The 22,368-nt window shown below is 46.1% G+C and overlaps 1 protein-coding gene across 2 annotated transcripts in view; it reads left to right on the top strand.

Moving 5' to 3' along the window:
- AK7 (adenylate kinase 7) overlaps nucleotides 1-3,274 on the top strand; it is a 344,520-nt gene extending 341,246 nt beyond the window's left edge. For both annotated transcript variants that reach the window (XM_078660128.1, XM_078660127.1), the window contains exon 18: nucleotides 3,151-3,274. In XM_078660128.1, the coding sequence (XP_078516254.1) occupies nucleotides 3,151-3,189 (39 nt within the window). In that variant the 3' untranslated portion in view covers nucleotides 3,190-3,274. The remainder of the gene's footprint in view (nucleotides 1-3,150) is intronic.
- Nucleotides 3,275-22,368: the final 19,094 nt, after the last annotated feature.

The following is a 22,368-nucleotide window of genomic DNA, read 5'->3' as shown; positions in this document are numbered from 1 at the left end:
TAAAAAAAAAACTAGAATGGAGCTTGTGCTACAGTGCTTGCCTTATGCTGACTGTGCCACCTTTTCAGAGAATCTGTGCCGGGGGCAGTGTTTATAATATTCAACTTTAGTCAAATGAGAAATTGAGAGGAAGCATTTATTCGGCTACACCAGTGTGCACAGCTAGGTAGGAGCAGGAGAAATAGCCTTTGGCGTTTTCCTAAAGCGTGCTGTGCTTTACAGAAAATGAAACTGCTGCAATTAAACATGTGAGATAAAGGACGATCGCGTGCAGATTCCTGCTCCAGCTACCAAGACTCCAAGCAGCCATTACTTGCCGCCATGGTTTTCTGGGGTTAGGCTGCCTGGCACTGTTTATTTTGTTTTACCCTGGAGGCTGCAAAGGGAAATAATAAAACTGAAAGTGTGCACGGTGCGCTGAGAGTGACAAGCACTGACGGGGACGACGTGGGATGGCGATAGTCAAATTGCTGCAATTTTGACAAACAGATAAAAGTGAAAGCGCACATTCCGCACAGACAATAAACATGAGAAGCACCCTATATTGCCGCAAACGGTGTGTGTGCCCTAGAACGGTGGAAGTTAAATTGCCGCCATTGTAAAAAACAAAAGTGAACTCGTGCATGGGGCGCAAAAAACACGAGAAGAACCCATTATTGCTGCGAGTGGTGTGTGTGCCCCGGTAAGGTGACAGTTAAATTGCTGCCTTTGTAAAAACAAATGCAATTGAAAGCACGCATGGCACACAGACAATGAACACGAGAAGCACCCTATATTGCCACGAGTGATGTGTGTGCCGCGGGAAGGTGAAAGTTAAATTGCCGCAATTGTGACAAACAAATAAAAGTGAAAGCGCCCAGGGCGCCAGGAAAATGAACACGAAAAATGCCCCCATTGCTGCGAGTGGTATGTGTGGCGCCCACCACCACCATTGTAAACAATTCAAATTAATCCTTATAGTGCGCACCGTGCATGCGAATACATTGACAAACACTGATGAGGGACGGCGAAAGTCAAATTAAAATAAATAAAGAGGTGGGCGAGCCGTGCATAACAAAAGAAAGGCACGTAACGACCATTGTTAAAGATGACGTGCATCATGCCGTGCTGAAAAAATATATATAATTTCGGAAAAGTTGTGTTGGGCGAGCCGCGCACAACAAAAGAAAGGCATTTAGCAGCCATCCTGAAAAATGAAGTGAGGGCTGCCCAAAATGGGAAAAAGAAATAAAGGTAAAAGGCAGCGCAGCCTAGTTTGAAAGGTAAAAGTCTTTGGCTAGCAGCGCAGCCTAGTTTGAAGCTCTAAAACAAGAAAGCTGAGATAAAGGTAAAAGGCAGCGCAGCCTAGTTTGAAAGGTAAAAGTCTTTGGCCAGCAGCGCAGCCTAGTTTGAAGCTCTAAAACAAGAAAAGCTGACATCAAAGGAAGGGTGAGAGGGAACGAGCATATCGGGTGTGAGCGATAACGAAAGTTAATTTTTGTAAGAGGGGGAGCAGGAAGTGAGGCCGAGCGCGTGCTGGCGAAAGCAGTCTGCTGCTTTCAAGTCCAATGCCAGATGCCAGCTTCGCGCTTGAATGCCTCACATGCACTGGCCATAAACCGCATTCCAAAGGTCTTTGGCAGCATTATCTGTTGCCTCTTACTAAATATCTCGTAACAAGCATTGCTAAAGCAATGCCTGAGGCTCGACCTAAAAAGTGTAGAAGAGTGATACAATTGTCACGTGTAATGCAAATGAATCCAGCAATAGAGAATTTCCTCTCCTGGGCTTGTGCCATAATTAAAGTGTACACGCTGTATGTTGTGAGAGCGCATGAAGATCATGGCTGTAACATGGGCCTATGCACCTCTTTTCAGCTGGGGAAGCCTTAGTACATGGAGCATTTCCTTGCCAATGGTACTTCCTAAAATCTACCCACCTTTCAAACCATAAATTTCGGCAGTAAAATTAAACAAGCTTAGGCAAAGCGAATAGATTGGGATTGCATTCTCTGATAAGTGCCTGACCTTTTGGCTTCGTCAATACTTATTATTATTTATTTATTTTTACGTTCAACATATGCCACTCTGTAGTCATCTCAAAGTGCCAAACGTTTCAAGAGGGATTACTGGCCATTAGATTAAAACTCCATAACATGTTATCCGAACTAGGGGGCCTGATGTACAAAGACCCATTTGCAAACTGGGATCTGCTGTTTGCACAACTACTGGTCTGCAAATATGTTTGTAATTTGCGATACAGCATATGCACTAATAGAAGGTATCACAAATTGGTAATTTGCAGAGGGTTGCAAAACAGCCTACCTATTTCAATATTAATTAGGCCAGTCACAATTTGTGACTACCTGTGAGTAGCTCTGAATGCAGCTATATTGGCTTATAAGGGACAACAGACCAGCCATCCCTTGAATATGCTTTCTCAAAAGGGAAACATGTTTTTATTAAAGCTGCCCATGTATTTTAAAGGAACAGATGCTGCCTGGTAGAATCATAATGATTTCAGCAAACCAACGATTGTCCCATCTTGAGGATAATAAAAGGAATATGCATCGTCGTGAAGAATGTAAATACATTGTCATGACAACTGTACATTTCTCTCCCAAATGTAGTAATAGTGGACAATAGTACACGCGGAAAACATGAAGTCCCACTACACAAACCAATTAATGTTTTCATTTTGTTTCTCACGAATGTGTGTTTGACATGAATAGGCACTTTGTTTTCCCGTATCTTTGAGCTCAAGTAATATTCTATTGCTTTCCAGATGTGGTGAGAATACTTGGAGCAACAATCTATCGCTCTGTTCACAAATATCAAAATAAGACGTCATTATAAAAAGGGTATTCAATTGATAAATAATAATGGCCATAGTTTCTACTCAAACTTTTCGTGAAGTCCATTGACAATATTTACAAAGGGATTAATCAGATATTGAATTTGTGCAACTTCCAATATAAATATGTACCTATGTCTCCATGTCGCTTCCTAATAGTTGCAATGTCACTACATGAAACCTTAAGGTTGGGTACAAGGTATGCTGATGAAATAGATCCACCTGTTCACCGTATCCATACGTTTTTGAAGTTTATTTATAGAGGATATCTGCTACATCTCCATTCTTGTTTTTAAATATAATTTTTTTTCTCTACAGGCGGAGTACCTCTTTATGAAGAACCCACAAATGGATTGAGCATTGTAAACTAAACGTATCAAAAACTTCTATATTAGCTGCAGATTTAGATAATTATTTAATAAATAGTCTTATTATTTTAAAACTATGTTCTTTCTTATTTACTGGTATTGGCGTTGTCTATGTGAATTTATGTGTAAATATCTACAATGGCGCTCATGGGCAGTCAAAGCTCTTTCTTAAAAATAGAAACCGTGATTCTGTTTTTGCCAGACAGATGCCTCCATGTAATTTTTAAACAATATGTTGTTTTGCTTGGATAAATCATTTCATAGGACAGCTGCAAAGTAGCCTGGCCTATACTAGCAGGCTAATCACATCAGTTCAGGCGTTAAAAATAGTGGCAGGTATTAGCACATACTCTGGAAAGCATTCGAGAGCCTAGAGAACTTTAACCAACATGTAAACAACCACTTTATCCATAATACCAGTTGACCCACAATGTCGGTAAACGATTCTGAAATATATTTGAATGCCACTACCCACATATCTGTAATACGTGTTTACCATCCTAATAGGGAGCCTCTCCTGAGTACATATATCAGTTTCTGCTGTGGAGTAAAGAAGCGACTAAGGCCTACATTGTGAGTGCCTTCGGTTGTAACAACCCCTGCGTACATGTCTGTTTGCACTGAAGTTGCACTTCAATGTGGGTTTACTGCACCCCGTAATTACTGGGTGCGGTAAAGTCGGCACAGCTGGATACATTTTGGCAGGTCAAACCTGCTTAAATTTAAAGGGTAAAAAAGGCCGAGTAAATACTGAGGCGTGCATATTTTGGAGCAGAAAGCACAAACACTCACATGTTATTCATACTAAATGGGGCTAAGATTCAAATAGGTGATCTTTATTGCACCTGTTAAATTCTGAACCCCAGGGTATTGAATTTGAATAGGTGCGATAAACAATAGATCCCCCTATAGCACTCGTAGTCGAGCCCTTAGAGCAACCGATTTGAAGTGCAGACATTGTGCCAAATTGTTCAACCGATTCCACAAAATGGTGGGAATAACATAGCTGGAGCCATGGACGTGTACATTTGATATGATCTCCTTAGAAAGTAATTATGTGAACCTGTTCCCCGATACAAAACCCATTCTGTCTCAATAGAGTACATTTACATTTACATTAGAGAAGAACTGGAGCAAAGAATCAGAAGAAAGTAGGGTACAAAGTTCAATAAGCTTGCAGGCTGAGGTGATGGCTATCAGGATAAGAACCTTGGTCAACAGAACCTTAAGTAAAGCATCAACAAAGATGTCAAAAGCATCATACCGCAGAACCTTGGAAAGAAAGGTCAGATTTCAAGAAGGCAATGGTAAAGCACCGCCAAGCTGAGCCAGATCAGACTCCTAAAGAAGGCGAAAAGTCAATGTCTTCTCCTGGCTAAGATCCCTCAGAGAGAATGAAAATACCTGAAGGCAGCTAAAAATGCAATGTAGTTTAGGCACCACAGGCACCCACTTGAGCAAATGCTGGAGACAGTCAAGGAACCTGAAAGGAGAATGAAGTAACCCCTTCGCTGCGGGGGTTATTCCCCTGCTGTGCTGGGGGGGCGCGCACAGCGCCCGCATGCTCATGGCGAGCTCAGCTCGTCATGAGGCACGGCGCTCCTGTGCTCATGACGAGCTGAGCTCGTCACAGGTGCACCGGCTCCCGTGGAACGCTCAGCACAGCAGGGGAATTCTCCCCGCACCTGAGCGTTCCACGGGCCATGACGAGCTGAGCTCGTCATGAGCACCGGAGCGCCGTGCCTCATGACGAGCTCAGCTCGTCATGAGCATGGGAGGGGTTAAAGAGGGAGATCCGGTCATCAGGTTGGTGGAAGGACAAGGAGAATAGTCCACTTGGGGAACACAGCCAGATCCTGAAGGAAAGAAAGCCAGGATTTTATTTGCCAAGCTGAAACTACCAGCATTACCCATATCTTCTTGAACCTGATTCTGAGCAGGATCCTCTCCAAAAGGGAGTGTAAAGAAAAACAGAAGGGAAGACAAGGCATTTATTCTGCTGCCCATACATCCTGTCACTGGATGAGAACAGAGGAAGCTTGGAGTTACACAACTAAGCAATCAGATACATCTGGGGCCACTCATACCAGTGACAGAAATCCATAATCAGTTCGGTCCACAAATAATACTCAGTTGATAAAGGGAAAACTTTGCTGAGGGTGTTGGCCACTCACGGGATGATATGGGCAGACAGGGAAGAAAGGTGAGTTTTTGTTCAGGTGAAGATATGGAGGCACCAAGACCAGGTAGTGCCACCATACCCCCTCCTGACAGTCCAGGTAGGACTCTGCAACGTTTGTTTGTTCTGACTGAAATTGCCAAATCCTGCAGTGCGGAAAGCCTTGAGGATGTCAAATAGTTCCTTCCACTGCGATGAATAGGCAGATTTTGAATGGAACTAAAGACCCTGTCTACATGACTGATCCACAGTCCTCAGTGCTTAATGCTGGTATCTGTCATGCAACCCTCAGAGAAGAGGGCTTAGTCCATGCCCTGGGGCTGTTTGACAGCCAAAGGCCATGATGGGAAGTCCCTTACTGCCCCGAGTCAAAAGGGTTGTTGACACAAAGGATATAGATCAGACTGACACCACCGCACAGCAATTTGGAGATGCTGTGAAGGGCCTACTCCCTTTTTGGGGCTCTATGGCTAATAGCCTTCAAGTTCATCAGTTAACTAGAGTTTTTGAGGCGGTTATCAATACAACAGCTGGGAGAATGATAAATGTCACTGCTGAGCTCCAGGCTACAAGATTAGTCACTTTTCAGAACTGAATGGTTTTAGACGTTATGCTTGCAGACCGGGGAGGGGCCTGTCACGTCATAGGCAGCAGCTTTTGAGTTTACATACCTGATAAGGCTCCCAATGTTTATTCAGCTATACAAAAATTACATAGAATATCGACCAAAATACACTAAGAAGTAGGTACTTGGCCACTGTCGGGGTGGTTTTGGAACACACTAACATCCTGGGATTGGAAGATCCTCACTTTTTTGGCTGTGGTTGCTGGTATCTTCTTTACATGTTGCCTTTGCATACAATGTCTCCCAGCTTGTTGTTCTTATTGTGTCAATATCCTCACTCCCAAACAGAAAATACCAATTAATGATAATAATGCTGCAATTATGCTATAAAATGATATTGACGTTTGGATGCAGATAGACAAAGGTATTTTTGAGACCACATCTTTCCTTGGAGCCTCTATTACTGACACTGAATATATGTACTGCTCCTAATACTGATGTTCCTTTGTCCAAGAACATGTTATATTTTCTTTGATCACCATATTAATCATTAGAGCATACCTTTCTCACTAGATAGGGGCCTTCTCCCACTAGTCTAGTGGCGGGCACGGAAAGAGCGACCTTGAGTAGTAGATAATGTGTGCCCGGCCTCAGAATCGAAACCTATCCTTCTGTACTTCTTTGTTTGGCTGCATCTGCCTGGAAAATTCCATTATGGGCGTGCCTCCATTGGTTCTGAATTGTACATAATGTATCTCCATGTTTCGTGAGTCCAGCCCTTCTGCCGCACTCCTAATAGACAGTGCAGACCGGGCTCCACTCGAGTGTATCTGAATAAAACATATATTGGTTTGTATTCTTTACTGTCTGGCCGAAACTTCATTTTGTATGAAAGGCTGAGAGGTGGTCGTGAGTGACCCGGTTGACACTAAGTGGGTCACTTCCTTCACCATTCATGACTGGAGAGAACCAGCAGTGTTCCTAGAGACAGAGGTGCAAACTTCAAGATCCACAGAGACTGGATGCTCATGGAAAAAAATATGACAGGACAGGGGCCTCATATGGAATTGATCCTAGAGTATCACAAACACAGTCGCTGTCAAGTACCTATGCACTTGCAATCAGTAGCAGTGGAAGTAGATGGAACTGTCATCGGAGTGAGAAGGAGCTGAAGCTTCAGTCTCTGTTCAGGAAAAGGGAAAACACTGCAAGTAGATGAGCTGAAGAGCCTCTGTATAAACTTGCTTTGATGGACCATCAGAAAATTACTGGATGCTTTCTATTCTGGCCAATCCTTTAGGCCCGAGACCCCAACAGTGTTTTGTCAAACTACTCCTAACAGGTGACCTAGTACTTGTCTTATAGAAGAGAACTGCTCTTCACAGGGTATTGAGTACAGGTGCCGAGGTGTATGAGTTAAATGGCAGATTTTGTCCTTATGAGATCCTTGTCAAATGATGGAATGGGCCAAAACAGCAACATAAACTTAGGGATTTTGTACTGAAAATTTTAGATTCTCAAGGAATCATAATATTTGGACTTGAAATATGTGGAATTTCCAAGCATCCCTTTGTGTGTGTATATATATATATATATATATCAGGTGGATCACTATTTTCACTATCACATCACCTTCACTTCTGAGCATCGCACAGTCATCACTCTCACAAATGTTTTTACATGTTAAGGAGAATATGATTATATTCTTGAAATGGCCTTTGCGAGTCATTCATATTATTAAACCTGTGTATTTTAGTGGTCGTAAGTCTATATACAAGGTATAGTATTTGTGTAAATGAAACTCACTGAACCATTGTTATACTTTTTGCATATAAACTTGGAGCAATGGCTGGGTTAAAGGCGGGGCTTATCCACGTTCAGAATTCAGCAGTCAGATTGAATAGGGTGGGCAAGCTTTTAGAGTGCCCTCAAACCCCCTATGGTAGGGGTCTTCAAACTGGGTGCAGGCCCCCCTTGTGGGGGGCCTCAAGTGATCCCAGGGGGGCACCTGCCTTCGGCCAAAAGAAGCATTATGCTAATAACAGTGTTTTGTTTTAAGCTGAAAAAGAAGTGCAGCAGTACGCCGCTCTGTAATAGGCCATCACTAACATGTTTTTTTTATCTGTATCCTAGCTGGGAGTATGTGTTAAAAGGGAAGGGACTCCAAATATTCTTAAAAATTCCCACCCCCACTTCTAATAATCACACTGTGGATACTTGTATACGTTAGTAAGGCCTGCCTGACCAGCATAGTATGTGTGGCTATCGTGCATTTCATTGCATTTATAAAAAGGTAACATAACTTAACTGCAATGTTTAAATAAGTCAAGACACATTTAAACATTGCTAATTTATTTTAAAAACTAATTGTGAAAAATTCTGAGGGGGCCAGATGATTTTTTTCTTTTACTGAGGGGGCACAGCAATAAAATGTTTGAAGACCACTTCCCTATGGTGAGGAGAGGCATGGCCCAGCCAATTGTCCAGATAAGGATGGACATAGATGATCGCCACCAAGGGACCGAGGACCCTGGTGAGGACTTGAGGAACAGACTTCCAGCTGAATAAAACAACCCAGAATTGGTACCGGCTATCCGGGACAGAAAAGTGCAGGAACTGCTGGTGTAAAAGTAAGCATTGTCTGAAAACTTAAATCCGGTTTGCATCATGTTCATATACTCCCATGTATAACAGTGTTAATATTCATGCATATATTACAGAATGCACCAATGTACGTTATATTCAAATATGAATTACGTTTTACAGTTTGAAGATTCCGGAGGCTTTTTAATGATTGTGGTTTGAAAAGTCTTGAAGCCATGATGCTCAAAGTTGTACATTTGCACATTTCCTAGATGTGCAACCTCACTTTCAAACCATGGCAAATGGAAGCAGGATTTCAGGAGAATATTGAGCCTAGTTTTGTATGTGTGAATGATATCTTCTCCTCAAGGACGTTTAGTGTTTCCTCAAGAGAAGATCCTGCCATCTACTTATTACATACGTTTTTGCTGAAAGTAACAAGTTTCTGTCATGTGGTTTAACTGCCTTGACTTGTATTGAGAAAATGCATATATATATTAGTCTAAAAGTCTATGTAGTTTAGCACTTTGCTCCAAATGACCTTTTTCTAATGAGAGCCCTGGTTAGTTGAAATGGCAATTGCATTTGATTATTTTGCTGAGCTGCTTGCTATTTGCATTAAATGATAATTGGACTTTAGGCTTCCTGGCACGTTGTGTTTTATTTTTATCAAATATATATTTTGATTGGTTTCAAAGATAAAACAGTACACAGAAAACCAGGCAGTGGAAGGAGACCCCAATGCATTGTATATGCAGAGAGTTACAGAGAGCTAAAATATCATATACAGTTTGTGTACTAGGACTCAACAAGCCCTAAATATGCTCAGTGTCTACCTCCCAGGTCTCCAACGGACCCCACATGTTGCATAAATCAGGTTCTTGTGGGAGGTCAGAAGAGTCCTTGTCATTCATCCTTCCCTTCCCCCCTCCCCCCATAACTGGTAAACAATAAACACAAATATACAAACTACGGTGTCACGATCAAAGAAAGTTTAAATGTGGTTGCAGGTGTATGCAGGACTATGCCCCTGTGAACCCCCTGCCAATCAGGGGGGCCTATGACTGCTCTAGATATGAAATAGATGGAGCGCTCGCAGCCTAGGCCCACATGCAAACAGAGGCAGGCCCTCCGACAGATATTCGACCAGGGGAGCCCATACATAGTCTAACCCCTTTCTTGAGTCGTATACAATGTCCGCCATTCTCTACATCGCCAGTGTGCGCCATAGCCTGGCGTGCCATTGGGTAAGGGAGGGGTCCTCAGTTTTCTTCCATGCAGCCACTACAGCCATCTTAGTGGCCCGAGGCACAGGCACATCACGGAACAATCCCCCAGAGTTTGGCGCTTCAGGTTGGGTCCCGGATCCCCAAGAGAGTGTGTTCTAGTGTGTCCGGGATCGGATAGCCCAAAATCAATTTGATTTGGGAGAGTACCTCCTCCCAGAAGGGCTTAATGCATGGACAGTCCCACCAGATATGTCTGAAGTTCTCCAGCAAACCACAACCCCTTCAGCACCTATCGAAAGAGGTAGGCTAGATAGTGTTCAGTTTCTGGGGGTGCAGGTACCATTCGTACATCATTTTATAATAAGCCTCACTTAAAAGCATGGAGCGATTAAACTTGGGAATATCCCTATATAGTGAGGTCCATTGCTTCTTCTCCAGTGGGGTGGCTAAGATTGAATCCCAGAACCTTTGGTGTCGTGAGATCCCAATGACCGTATGAGTGAGTAAAGGAAAGCGATGGTCCCCATCGTAGAGGCTCCAGACTGCGCAAATTTCTCTATTGGAATTAAAGCCCTAGTGGCGACTTGCCGTATCTGTGGTTGCAAGGCCCAATGCTTATGTTGCAGGTAATGATATTCTTCAGAAGGCTGAAGGTGATTGGCTGTGACACAATCCGCAAAGGTCATACATTTCCCCTGTTCAAACAGATGAGAGCTCATAAGACAGCCACCTTCCCGCCAAGCCTCAAATGGTCCCTTCTGAAGCGCCGGAGGAAACTCTGGGTTGAAGTGGATGGGCGCGTAGGGGGAAGGGAAGATGGTAAGGGTAGTGGATTTAGTTAGCTCATCCCAAACCCTTAAAGTGGTTGCCGTAGGGGTACTGATATAGGCATTGCGTGGTCGATTGTGTTTCTGTTTCCACACGAGGTCCCAGATCATCCTCCCTACTATTTGTCGGTCCATGTGGAGCCAAAGTTTTTCCGATTCTCGGAGGGACCATTCGTAATCACCCTAAGTTGAGCTGCCCTATAGTACCCCAAGAAGTCCGGAAGAGCCAATCCTTCCTCCTCTCTCGATCTAGATAACACGCAGTTGGAAAGCTGTGCTCTCTGCCCCTGCCAGATAAACTTAGTGATCATTGTTTTCAACTCCGGAAAAAGCGCCTGATCTACTGGGATAGGGAGACCCTGAAAGAGGTATAGCAAGCATGTGAGAACGTTAATTTTGATGGCATTAAATTGCCCTATCCAGGAGGCCGTCCTCCATCTAGACACATCAGCTTTAAGTTGGCGCAGCCAGGGAGGCTAGTTAGCCCTGTAAAGGTGTTCCAGCTTGGGGGTGAGTTTGATGCCGACATATGTGATATCTTTGTGCGCGGTCTGGAAAGGGAACGCCCCTTTAATAATCTGCATAGACTCCTTAGGCACAGTTAGGTTAAGAAGGAAGGATTTCGAGAGATTCACCTTAAATCCCGAGGCCAGTTTATAGAAGGCTAGTTCAGATTGAATAACCGGGAGAGAAGATTGCGGCCTAGTGACTGGAAGTAGCATATTGTCAGCAAAGAGGGAAATCTTGTGTTTGTCTGTGCCAAACGGGACCCCCTCATGTCTGGATTGGACCGTATGCGCTCTGCGAGAGGTTCGAGGCTGAGCGGGAATAGCAGGGGGGACAAAGGGCACCCCTGCCTGGTTCCCCTAGAAAGGTTGAAAAGTTCCGAAGCAACCCCATTTATCACGACCCTGGATCTTGGCGTGCAGTAATTCGCCCGCACCTATCCAATGAAGGTCTCATTAAAACCAAACAGTCGTAGTGTACGGCTCAAAAAGTCCCAGTCAACCCGGTCAAATGCCTTCTCCACGTCTAGCTAGAGAAGAACCGTGGGTATGGCCTTCCTCTGTGTTTTCTCAATAATGTGGACTACTCAACTGAGGTTATCATGAGTTTGCCTCCCCTGAATGAAACCCGCCTGGTCCGGTTGCACAAGCAGCGGCATAACGTGCTCCAGGCGTGAGGCCAATATTTTAGAATATATCTTGGCGTCCAAATTCAGGAGCGCTATAAGTCTATAAGAGGTGCATGACGGAGATCAGAGCCTCTCCCATTGAGGGGGTCACCTTCTGCATGTCAGAGATATCGTTGAAGAGTGTTACTAGGTGGGGATTAATTCTGGTGCAAATGTACGATAGAAGTGGACATTGAGACCATGATGGCCGGGCACTTTCTGGAGCTTAAGAGAGTCTATCGCTCCCTGGACCTCCTCTACGGAAATGGGTCTACTTAAGTCTTCATTTTTGGAGGCTGGGACCTGAGGTAAGTCCAGAGCCTCTAGGTACTGGACCTGAACTTGTGCTTCTAACTGATCCGCGTTATACAAGGAGCCATAAAATCCCCCAAAGCCTTGGCCATCCCTACTTCGCTTTGGTGGGAGACCCCCTTCCCATCAATGATGTGCTTAATGTACTCCTTTTCCTGCCTTGCTCTTAGTTGATGTGCCAATAGGAAACCCCCCTTCTTTCCTCCCTCGTAAGTGCAGGCCTGTAGGCATAGGAGGGTCTTTTTAGCCCCATTGTTGTAAGTAGCTTGAAGCTTCCCCTTAATCTGCGTAACCTTACGGGTGGATTGGATGGAGGGATTAGAGTTGTGGTCATTCTCGGGGAAAAGGTGTTCCCCCTTGCTTTGTGCTTTGAGAGTGGCATCTAACTCAATACACTTCCCCCGAATAACTGCTTTGAAGGCGTCCCAATTGTTAGCTAGTGAGGCTTGCTTTGGGTCGTTAAGGACAAAGAATTCTGTGATTGCCTTTCTGCGCTCATCCCTAATAAGCCGATCACTGCAAAGGTAGTTGGGAAAATACCACCTGACAAGCTTGGAGCACGGGCTGGCCAATCAAGGACCAGCTCTTTGGGAGTGTGATCAGATAGGCAAATCGGGTCGAACTGGGAACCAGCTATTGTGTGTAGATGGGACTGACTAATGAATGCGTGGGCAATCCTGGAATATGTCCTATGCACATGCGAGAAGAAGGAGTAATCCTGGGTCGCGGGATGGGCAGTCATCCAGGTGTCTAGTAGCCCCATCGCATGCAAAGCGCTTTTAAGTGATTTGCTAAACACCGCCCCACACCGCCCTATGAGAGAATGTAGAGTAAAGGACTGAGCCCCAAATCAAATTGAAGTCTCCAAACAATAAGATGTCGCCCCTTGCAAATCCCTCCAGCGCAGTCAAGAAAGCGCTCAGGAAATCATGTTGTCCTGTTTTGGGTGCATAGATCGTGGCTATGGTGCATGATCTACCCCGTATCTCACCCTTAACCATTAAGAACCTCCCCTCTTTGTCTGTTTTAGTGTTGTGGTGAAGAAATAGGATTAATGTATGAAAAATAAGCGCCACCCCATTGTGGTTAGTGTGCGCCGAGGAACAAAAGATCTGTGGGTAGGACCCACGTTTCAATCGTTGTTCCTCTTTGCATGGGAGGTGTGTCTCTTGTAGGGCAGCTATTTCAATCTGGTGGTCAATTAGGAATTTCCAGACCCAGTGCCGCTTGTCAGGGGAGTTAAGACCTTTTACGTTCCACGTTAGGCAATTAACCCCCATCAGTTATCAGAAGACCCTTTAGCATCTTTCTCCAAGTGCGCTCCCGGGAGGAATGCCCTCAGCACCATACCACCCTCCCCCACCAAAGCAACGTGAAAGTGAAATAAGAGCAGAAAGTGCTGTGACACCAAAACATAGTAAACCTTAACAAATACAAACCATAACTGTGAGCTCTGGGGTTCTCATTCACAGAGGAGAACCGTAATTCGAGCATTATCTGGGGCAGTTCAAATTCCGCCTCCAAGGCCCACTGAACTGCTATTTAGGCACACATAGGATAATAGTTAACAAGGACATTAAGTAGTATTGACAGCATGAAAATCTCGAACCTTTCCCCCACTCAGCCACATCGTAAGAGTCAGAGTGGCTGATGTCTGATTGGCATGTTTCTCAGGCCACTGCAAAGGCCCGCAACTCGCAAGTCTGAACAGAGTCCTCAGCAAAAACACAGCTTGCGAATGATAGATATTGAAGCCCCCATCATCCCGTAGAGCTCTTGCCTGCTCTACGCTGCTGTAGCCAGGGCCCCCACCCTGCTGCTTCGATCCTGCTGCAGCCTCCACAGCCCTCGATTCCATCACTTGCGCTGGGGCAGGTACCTCGATACCAAGAATAGACTCCATCTCCTCCAAGTCTGTGTAGTGGTAGTTTTTATTGTCAAGTGAAAAAGCTAGACCAAAGGGGTAAGTCCATCTGTATTTCACCTTGCGGGCTCCTAAGGCTGCAGTGACCGGACGGAACAGCTGGCGTCAGACAAGTGTGGCTTGGGCTATCACTTGGTACGGAGAGCACAATGCGTTCTGGAAGGACACTTTGTTGAGGGCTCGCGCATTCTGGAGGACCAACTCCTTGTTCTTAAAAGAGCTACATTTTGCCAGCACGTCCCTGGGTTTCCTGGCGTCTCCCGGAGTGCAAGGCCCCACCCTGTGGACCCGCTCCAGATGAACCTCGGGTTCAGAGTCTCCCAACACAGTCGAGAAAAGCCCCACCATAAAGGCCTCCGGATCTGGGCCTTCGCAACCTTCTTCCAGGCCCCTCACACGAATGTTGTCTCAACTGGAGCAACTCTCAAGATCTTTGCGCCAGAGCACCGTGGTTTTCAGCTGAGCACGTAGGTCACTAGATTGGACCTCTAAAGGCCGCACACTGTCTTCCAGCTCCTGGTATTTTGCCTCGAGATCTAGAGCGCGGGCCCAATTGCGTCGACATCTGATTGCAGGGCCACCAGCCGTCCTCCCATTTAGCCTTAAATGCATCAAAGGAGGCATCCACAATAACCTTGATATCGTCTCTGAGCTCCTGCTTAAATTCTCGTTACGAGGCCATCAGGTCTTCACGCGTGAGGGCCATAGAGCCGTCTGACTGCGCTGTCTCTTCACTGACTGTCCCCTTGGTAGCGTGGGTGAAGAAGCTGGAGACCTTTGCGGGCTGCGCTTTTTTGGGTGGCATAAGGATCTACACCCACCGTCTGATGGGGCCTCTCCTCAACAGAAAAGCCAACATCGAGAGGGGACTGGAAACTGCCTCGTCACCCCGATTCCGCGCCCCTGATTAGATGGAGCGACCAGTCTGGATTGGGTGAAGGGTGATCAGTGGCGTCGGCGTAAGGCCCCACTGGGTTCTGAGATCGCCTTGCTGGATTGGTGGACTCTCAATTCAGGTGCACCCCACTCACTCGTAACTGCCAATGTCCATAATATCCTCCGGCTCACCATGAACTGGATGATCTCTAGTTCACTGAAGGTAAACCCGGACAAGACAGAGGTGCTGGCTCTAACTACAGAGGTCAAACTTCTTCTAGCACGAAGAGCGTAGCACCACCCCGACACCAGTGCCAACCGTGAAGAGCCTGGGCATCAATCTGGACACCAAACTAACCTTAAACAATCAGGTGTCAGCTGTAGTGGGGAGCTACACAGGCCTGATGAGGCAACTCCACAAGCTCGGGACCCTGTTGTCGGTCTCTACCATGTGTACCGTCGTGACGGCACTAATTCTGTCACAACTGGACTACGATAACGCAGTTTATACAGGGCTTCCTGAAAAACTCCTGGGGAAACTTCAGGTGGTTTTAAACGATGCAGCAAGGCTGATATTTAAACTACCAAGAAGAGCACATGCCACCCCCCCTGCTAAAACAGCTACACTGGCTCCCTATCAAGCAGAGGGTCACGTCCAAGGGTCTGTGCATTACGCATAAAGCACAGTATGGAGCTACACCTAAATATATCAAAGATCGCCTGAAGCCCTATGTGCCTGGACGCTACTTCCAGTCATCTGAGGCTAGCCTTCTGGCCTGCCCATGCTTTAACAGAGCTACATTGGGGGGGCGGGCTTTCTCAGTTGTGATTCCCCAGATTTGGAACAAGCTCCCGGATAATATGCGCAGGGAAACCACGCTACTTCCGTTTAGGAGGAAACTCAAAACCATCCTGTTTACTGAGGAATTTGGACAAAATCCACCTATTGTGCGCTGAGTATCCTTGGAACTAAGGGATTTTTGGCTCAAGGTCCATGCTGCAAGCCCCTAGAGACCTTTGGTGATTGGTGCTCCATAAATATAATCTAACATTAACATTGACTGTGGAGAAGGCTGCTGAGTAAATTTGATGGACTTACCACTGTACACAGCATCCTGTAACCAGTGACCTTTGGCATTCAGAACTCATGAGCTAAGTAAAGACAGCAACCGACCACCCCACAGGAGGCCAGTCTGACAAACCCTTACCTACAAGCAAACCCCCAGTATAGTCAGGAACGCTGACTTTCCAAAGAAGGAGGGATGTGATCTCTGATGGAGGACTCAATGCCTAGGCTATCACCAGCACTATACTCTTAAAACAGACTTGGGATAAGGATGAACACAGGGGAGGGTACTTCGGGGCATATTTACTCACTGCCACCGAAGCATCACTTTTTTGATGCTCCGGTGGCGCAGCACCATTTTCGATTTTTACAAGGTGGCGCTAAACCACTTGCGTGGTTCAACACCACCTTGGGAATATGCCCCTTTCTGCCGCAGTCCTATGCGGCAAAGGGGAGTGCAATGGGTGTTGCTGTGAAAGTTCCACCGCAACACCCATTGCTTTTTGACGCTGCCCCGGATTTACAAGACTGAAACAGCACCAAGAACTAACCCCATGGAATACCAGGCGTTAGAATGGCGATTTTTTGCTCTTTCCATGTATGCTGCATTCTGCAGCACTGATAGAAGGTGCGAATCGCCATTATTGATTGTTTATGTGTAGGAAGGTGGCCCTTGAAACATGGTGGCAGGGTGCCAGCACTGGTGCTAAGCAGATTTTTTTGCACCAGGATTAGGGGGGTAGCAGGGGTGCACTGTATTCTTGGGAATACAGCGCATCTCTGCATTTTGAAAATGTCAGAGCGCGGCGCTGCCAAATTTGGCGCACCTCTGTGCTCCGACATTTAATTGCAAATATGCCCCTTAGAAAGACAAGATCAAGAATAGAACGAGGCTAGAGATCCTTAGTGGAGCAAAACAGTAATTGACTCAAAGTAAGGGTTGCTTAAAGGAAAGGCCTTCTGAGGAGTGTCAACCTTCTATATCCTGATCCATAAATTCCTCCTAGTACAACCCAGGGAAACAGAACCAAAGGAAATGACCACAAGTGTCAACAAATTACAGCTGCTTCCCAATAATGTCCAGGAGACCTGCACAGCTCGACCTAACCTTAAGGGTCGTAAGGAGAGACATGATGTCCTTCATCAGGGACTAAAAAGTATAAGCTGCAGACGTCTGCACCGGAAGGGCAAAAAAAGAGCTGCAGAATATTTCCTTTTCAGGGAGTATTCCACCCTCTTGTAGTAAGATCAGAAGGAGCAGCATCCTCATATGCACTGATGATGTCACCTGTTAGGCTTGCAAGAAGGGGCTTCACTTTAAGGATATCCGAGATGTTCAGTTCAAACCCCTGGAGTGGATGTATATTTGCTCCATAGCATGGAACAAAATACTTCTTAGGGTCCTTCCACTCTGGCATCAGCACCTGGTGAATTTCTTGGTAAGAAGGGAGACCCACAATCAGACTAGGAAAATAACATCAGAGATGGTGGAATCATCAGACGTGGAAGGCCAGGAAGGATCAGGAAAACACATGTGAGGCGTTATTATCTTTTATGACCTTGGCCTTAGCCTCAGTGTCAGGGTTGTCGGGGGACTTGGTTCAGGGGTCACAGGGTAAGTAGAAGTTATTGGACTCTAGCTGTGACAACTGGGGCCTTTTACCCGTATGTCATGGGGCTTTTTTACTACCGGACCCAAGAACTGAGCACCAAAAATCCTCATTTACCACTTGTCTCTCTGAGTTGCGAAGCTGAGCAGTCCCGTGCTTACTCGGGGAGCTGGTGCTGTGTTAGAGAAGCCCAATGCAGCCCGACGTAATAAGCAGATAATACATCAATGTCCAAGCAGTGTATTGCCATAGGAAAAGAAAAAACCTACCCACCACAAAATACAACATCCAGTAACACAAAAAAGATATCTAGATGATTTAAACAGTGCTACTAGAAGACTGTGGCTAATGGTAGTGACATAAGTCGAATAGTTGATGGAACCCTTGGCTTTGTGTAAAAAGCCCCATTCCCTTAATATGTCCACAGTGGGAATTGTAGTCCAGTAAGAATCCCATTCGATGGAGAGGACCTACTTCATATGCTAAACCACCACGAATGATTAAGAAATTCCATTTCCCTCCTTGGTTTTTAGCATTTGTCAAGGTTTTTGCAGTTTTTTCTTTGCTCTTACACTTGGTTTTAGTTGAGGCACTTGGGATTCAAGCGCTTTTCTCTTTCGGCTTTGCCATACATAGAAGCTGCAGTCTACCATGCATGGCGGTCAGTGACATCTTGCAAAAACACCACTGACCTCTCACTTTCAGGCAAAGAGCGTTTTTCTCTTTCATATATGCCTGGGAAGTGCTCAGAGTCTATATACAGAGAAGGCTTTGTCTACGAGCCTCTTGCATTTCCAGTAATAGAGCAAACTGGAAAAACACTATAAATCGGGATAAATTCACAGTACAGATTTCCAAACCAGGGAATGGTACATTGAAAACCATTAATGATCTGAGTCTTTGAAGTAAGCGATTTCAAACTTTCGATTTCTTTGTATGACTCTGGCAGAAAGCTCGGGACCTTGGTGACAAACAGCGCTTAATTGTGTTGCTTGACCTTTAACAAGTTATTGGAACTTTTGTGGCCATGACACTTTTTTGTATCAGGTAATAGCAACTGTCCGTTGGGGCACAGTTAAGGGGCCATTGAACTGTAAGAGCAGGTACAAGTGCAAAACAGATACCTGAAGTCAACATTGAGAGTGTTCATTGGAACACCAACTATCTTTCAACATTCTGATGTGGGCTTATGGGGTGCTCTGAAACAGACAGGCCTAAAACTACGGTTTTATTAGGGGGATATGAGGACCACATCATACGCCGAATGTTGCAAACACCATTTAAATAAACATTGGCAACAACAATATGTCTCACTGTTAAAGGGGTTATCGGATCTTCTGGCTTTGCCAATTTTTTATGTAAAAAACAGAAAAGAATAAATATGTTTGTTTGAAGATGCGCAACAGCTTCAACAAACACAATACCATTCACCACTCATGTGAACATATGCACAAAGACGTAACAGATAAAAAATATATATATATACTTTTAATTTACCGTTCAAAGGTGTCACATGCCAATTTTAGAGTGATACACACCTGCAGGACCTCCAAAGAAGAGAATTCTTTTTTTTAAAAAAGTAGCTGGGGAGGGGAGCAACGGAGGCTCTTGTGGGAGTGAGAAGTCAACACTATGGAGGTGCTTGGGGTGAGGGTGGTTGAAAAATAAAATAAAAAAGAGCCAGCCTGAGAATGGTGGGATGGTGCAACGAATCCAAAGAATGTGAAAGGTGGTGAGTAACGCCAACACCGAGAGCACAGGTGAGCAGGTATGTATTTGAGGAGTGAAGCATCACACGAAGGTGAGAGTAAGAAAACATGCACTCTCTTGGGGTGCTGAAAGAAAAGGAAAAAAATGTTCCCCAAATGTAAACAGAGGAAGGCTACGTCTTCAATCAAAAGTAAAGACGATATGTTCCAGAAGGCGTACAAACACAAGAAGAGGAAGGAAAGCCATCACATAAAAAAAAGCAAATAAGTTTGACAAGAACGCCAACCACTGGTAAAGCATGGGCTGACCCAAAGTGGACTAGAAGTCTTGTGCATAGATTCATCAACCGAAATTGCGATCGCAATAGCTGCGAAACAGCTATTGCGATCGCAATTTCCGCTCCCGCAATTCATGAAGCAAAAAAACACCAAATTGCGAATTCGCAAACATAAATTCGCAGAATCAATGTGGAACCCCCTCTGCGATTCTGTAACAGCGATTTCCCACTTTTTCGGCGAATTATTTTGCGAATTCGCAAATAAATCGCAAATTCAATTCATCAAAAATCGCAAATTGCGAAAAACACCAAAATCGCTAAATGCGAGTCGCAATTTAAGAAGAAGTCAAACCAGGTGGTAACCATGAAGTTCAATTGGGAAAAAAAAAAACCCAAACAAGAAACCGGTTGCGGGGTACAACAAACACACTTAAGGAGACACAGTAGGAGCATGAGGACATTCACAATGCCAGGTCTCTACATTATGGCAAGGCGGCTGAGGCTCCAGGCTGCAGCCCGGAACCGATGCAGGATCCAGGAGCGCATCTTCCGGCTATGGATCACACTCCTGGGCCAGACTGAAGAGGAGATCTACTCCAAATACAGGCTGAATGGGCAGGGCAATGATAACTAAGCTCATCAGAGACCTTGACCCCCTGATGCAGCACCCAACAAGGAGGATCAATGCTGTGCCCACCCATGTCCAGGTCCTGTGCTGCCTGCACCTCCTGGCCTCCGGAAGCTTCCGGGGGATAGTTGCATATGCAGGGGGGATCTCCCAGAGCACACTGTCACACTGCCTACGGAGTTTCCTGGACGCCATGCTGAGCCAGATACACCACTACATAACCATCCCAACAACCCAATAGGACTTAACCCAAACAAAACTGGACTTCTATAACAACGCCCAATTCCCCCATTTAATTGGCTGCATTGACTGTACCCACATCCACATCTGTCCACTCGAAGAGACAGAATACATGTACCGGAACCGCAAGTCCTACCACTCACTCAACATCCAGATGGTCTGCAATGCGAAGACCATTATCACCGACATTGTGGCCCAATACCCGGGGAGCACGCATGATTCGTTCATCTTCAGGCACAGCGGCATACACACCCGCTTGGCCAGGGGTGACTTTGGCGAAGGACATCTCCTAGGTAAGTACACATGCCCACATACAGTATGTCAAGACCATGTATCTGCGCTTAACAGGCACTGACCCTCTGCTCCTATCCTTCAGGTGACAGCGCCTACGGCCTCCGGGAGTACCTCCTCACCCCATACCTCAACCCTGCTACACCACAGGAACGGCGTTATAATGCTGCGCACATTCACACAAGAAATGTAATTGAGCGTACATTTGGGATGTTAAAGAGCAGATTCTGCATCCTACATAAGACTGGTGGGGCCTTCAAATGCCAGCCTGAGGTCTGCTGCCGCATTGTGGCCGTGTGTGCCATACTCCACGATATTGCCACCAAGCGGAGGATACCTGTGCAGATCTCTGGTAGTGAGTCGGAGGGGGACAACCAGCCACCTGCACATGTGCATCATGCACACGGGGAGAATCCTGCAGAAGGACACAGGTGCCACAACAACATCACACTGAACTATTTCTAGTGCACCCATACCCCTCACACAACACTGGACTCATGCATGCCACATGAAATAATGACATGAGGAAGATTTGTGTTCAAAATACATTCTTTTTCTTATGTTGAACAAGATCTAGAACTTTTTTGATTTTTCAAACAACATAACTACTGTATTGCGTCATACAGCCTCTTGTATGCAGAGCAGGCGTGCTTGGTACATCAGCATGGCACTGCTGCTAATGTTCAGTCATTCACTGGCGCCTTCTGCCGGACTCACCCTGTCGCCTCTCCAACTCCACGTTGGGAGTGTCCGGCCGTAATGCTGCACTGGGCCTGGTACTGCTGCGCCTTTCTGGTAGCACCGGCACAGACAGGCTGCTCAGGCTCGATGTGCCCTCTCTGGCATCATCACCCCCCCCCCCCCTTGCATGGCCACTGCCATACACTTGTTGGTGTTGAACTGCGGTGGTGACCTGCTCCAGGGCCCTTGCTACATTTTGGCAGCATTGCACCATTTGTATTTGCATTGCCAGTGACCGGCGCAACAGTTGGGATGTTGCGTTCCCTATCAGGTGGTCCGACCAGGTATATGCAGATAGCCGGGTCAGCAGCTGGCGGTGGCGTCGGCGGGTGATGTCCTGCTGCGCCACCATCAGTCGGCTGTTCTCCTTCACTGCAGCCGTTAACTCCTGCACACTTTCGGTAAGCTGATTTACATTGCGTGCAGTCTTGTACAGCTGCAGCTGCATGGCTGCCATGTGCTGTGCCTGCTTGCGGTGCACAGCTAGCATCCGGGCTTCGATTCTTAGCCCTAGATCTTGGGCCTGTTGCTCCCTGTCTGCTCGTGTGGCCACGTTGCGCTGCTGCCTTAACCGGCCGCTTGCATGCGACCGCACAGTGGCTGTGCGGCGTGTCTGCCTCCTGGGTGGTGGTGGGGCCTGTTCCACTGCCATGCGTGACGCCTGGGGTGGTTGCACTCCTCCTGTGGCTGCAGGGGTGGGCCTGTCCATTTGGGAAGGTGGTGGTACTGGTGCAGGTGTATGTGACGGTCCAGGTTGTGGGGCTGGATGGCTCTCTCCCTCCGTCTCATCTGGAGTCTCCTCGATATGGAGTGCCTCGCTATCTGAGGTCTCAGCATCTGCAGCACCTGTGATGTGAATGGGTGCATGATTAATGATATGAATCTTGCACATGGGATGTTGCAACATGCATGCAGGCTTGCATTCCCTGACTGGCC

Source organism: Lissotriton helveticus, chromosome 9 (assembly GCF_964261635.1).
Source record: "Lissotriton helveticus chromosome 9, aLisHel1.1, whole genome shotgun sequence".
Lineage (NCBI taxonomy): Eukaryota > Metazoa > Chordata > Amphibia > Caudata > Salamandridae > Lissotriton > Lissotriton helveticus.
Note: the sequence above shows the minus strand (reverse complement) of the source record. Positions and strands in the feature narration are given on the sequence as shown.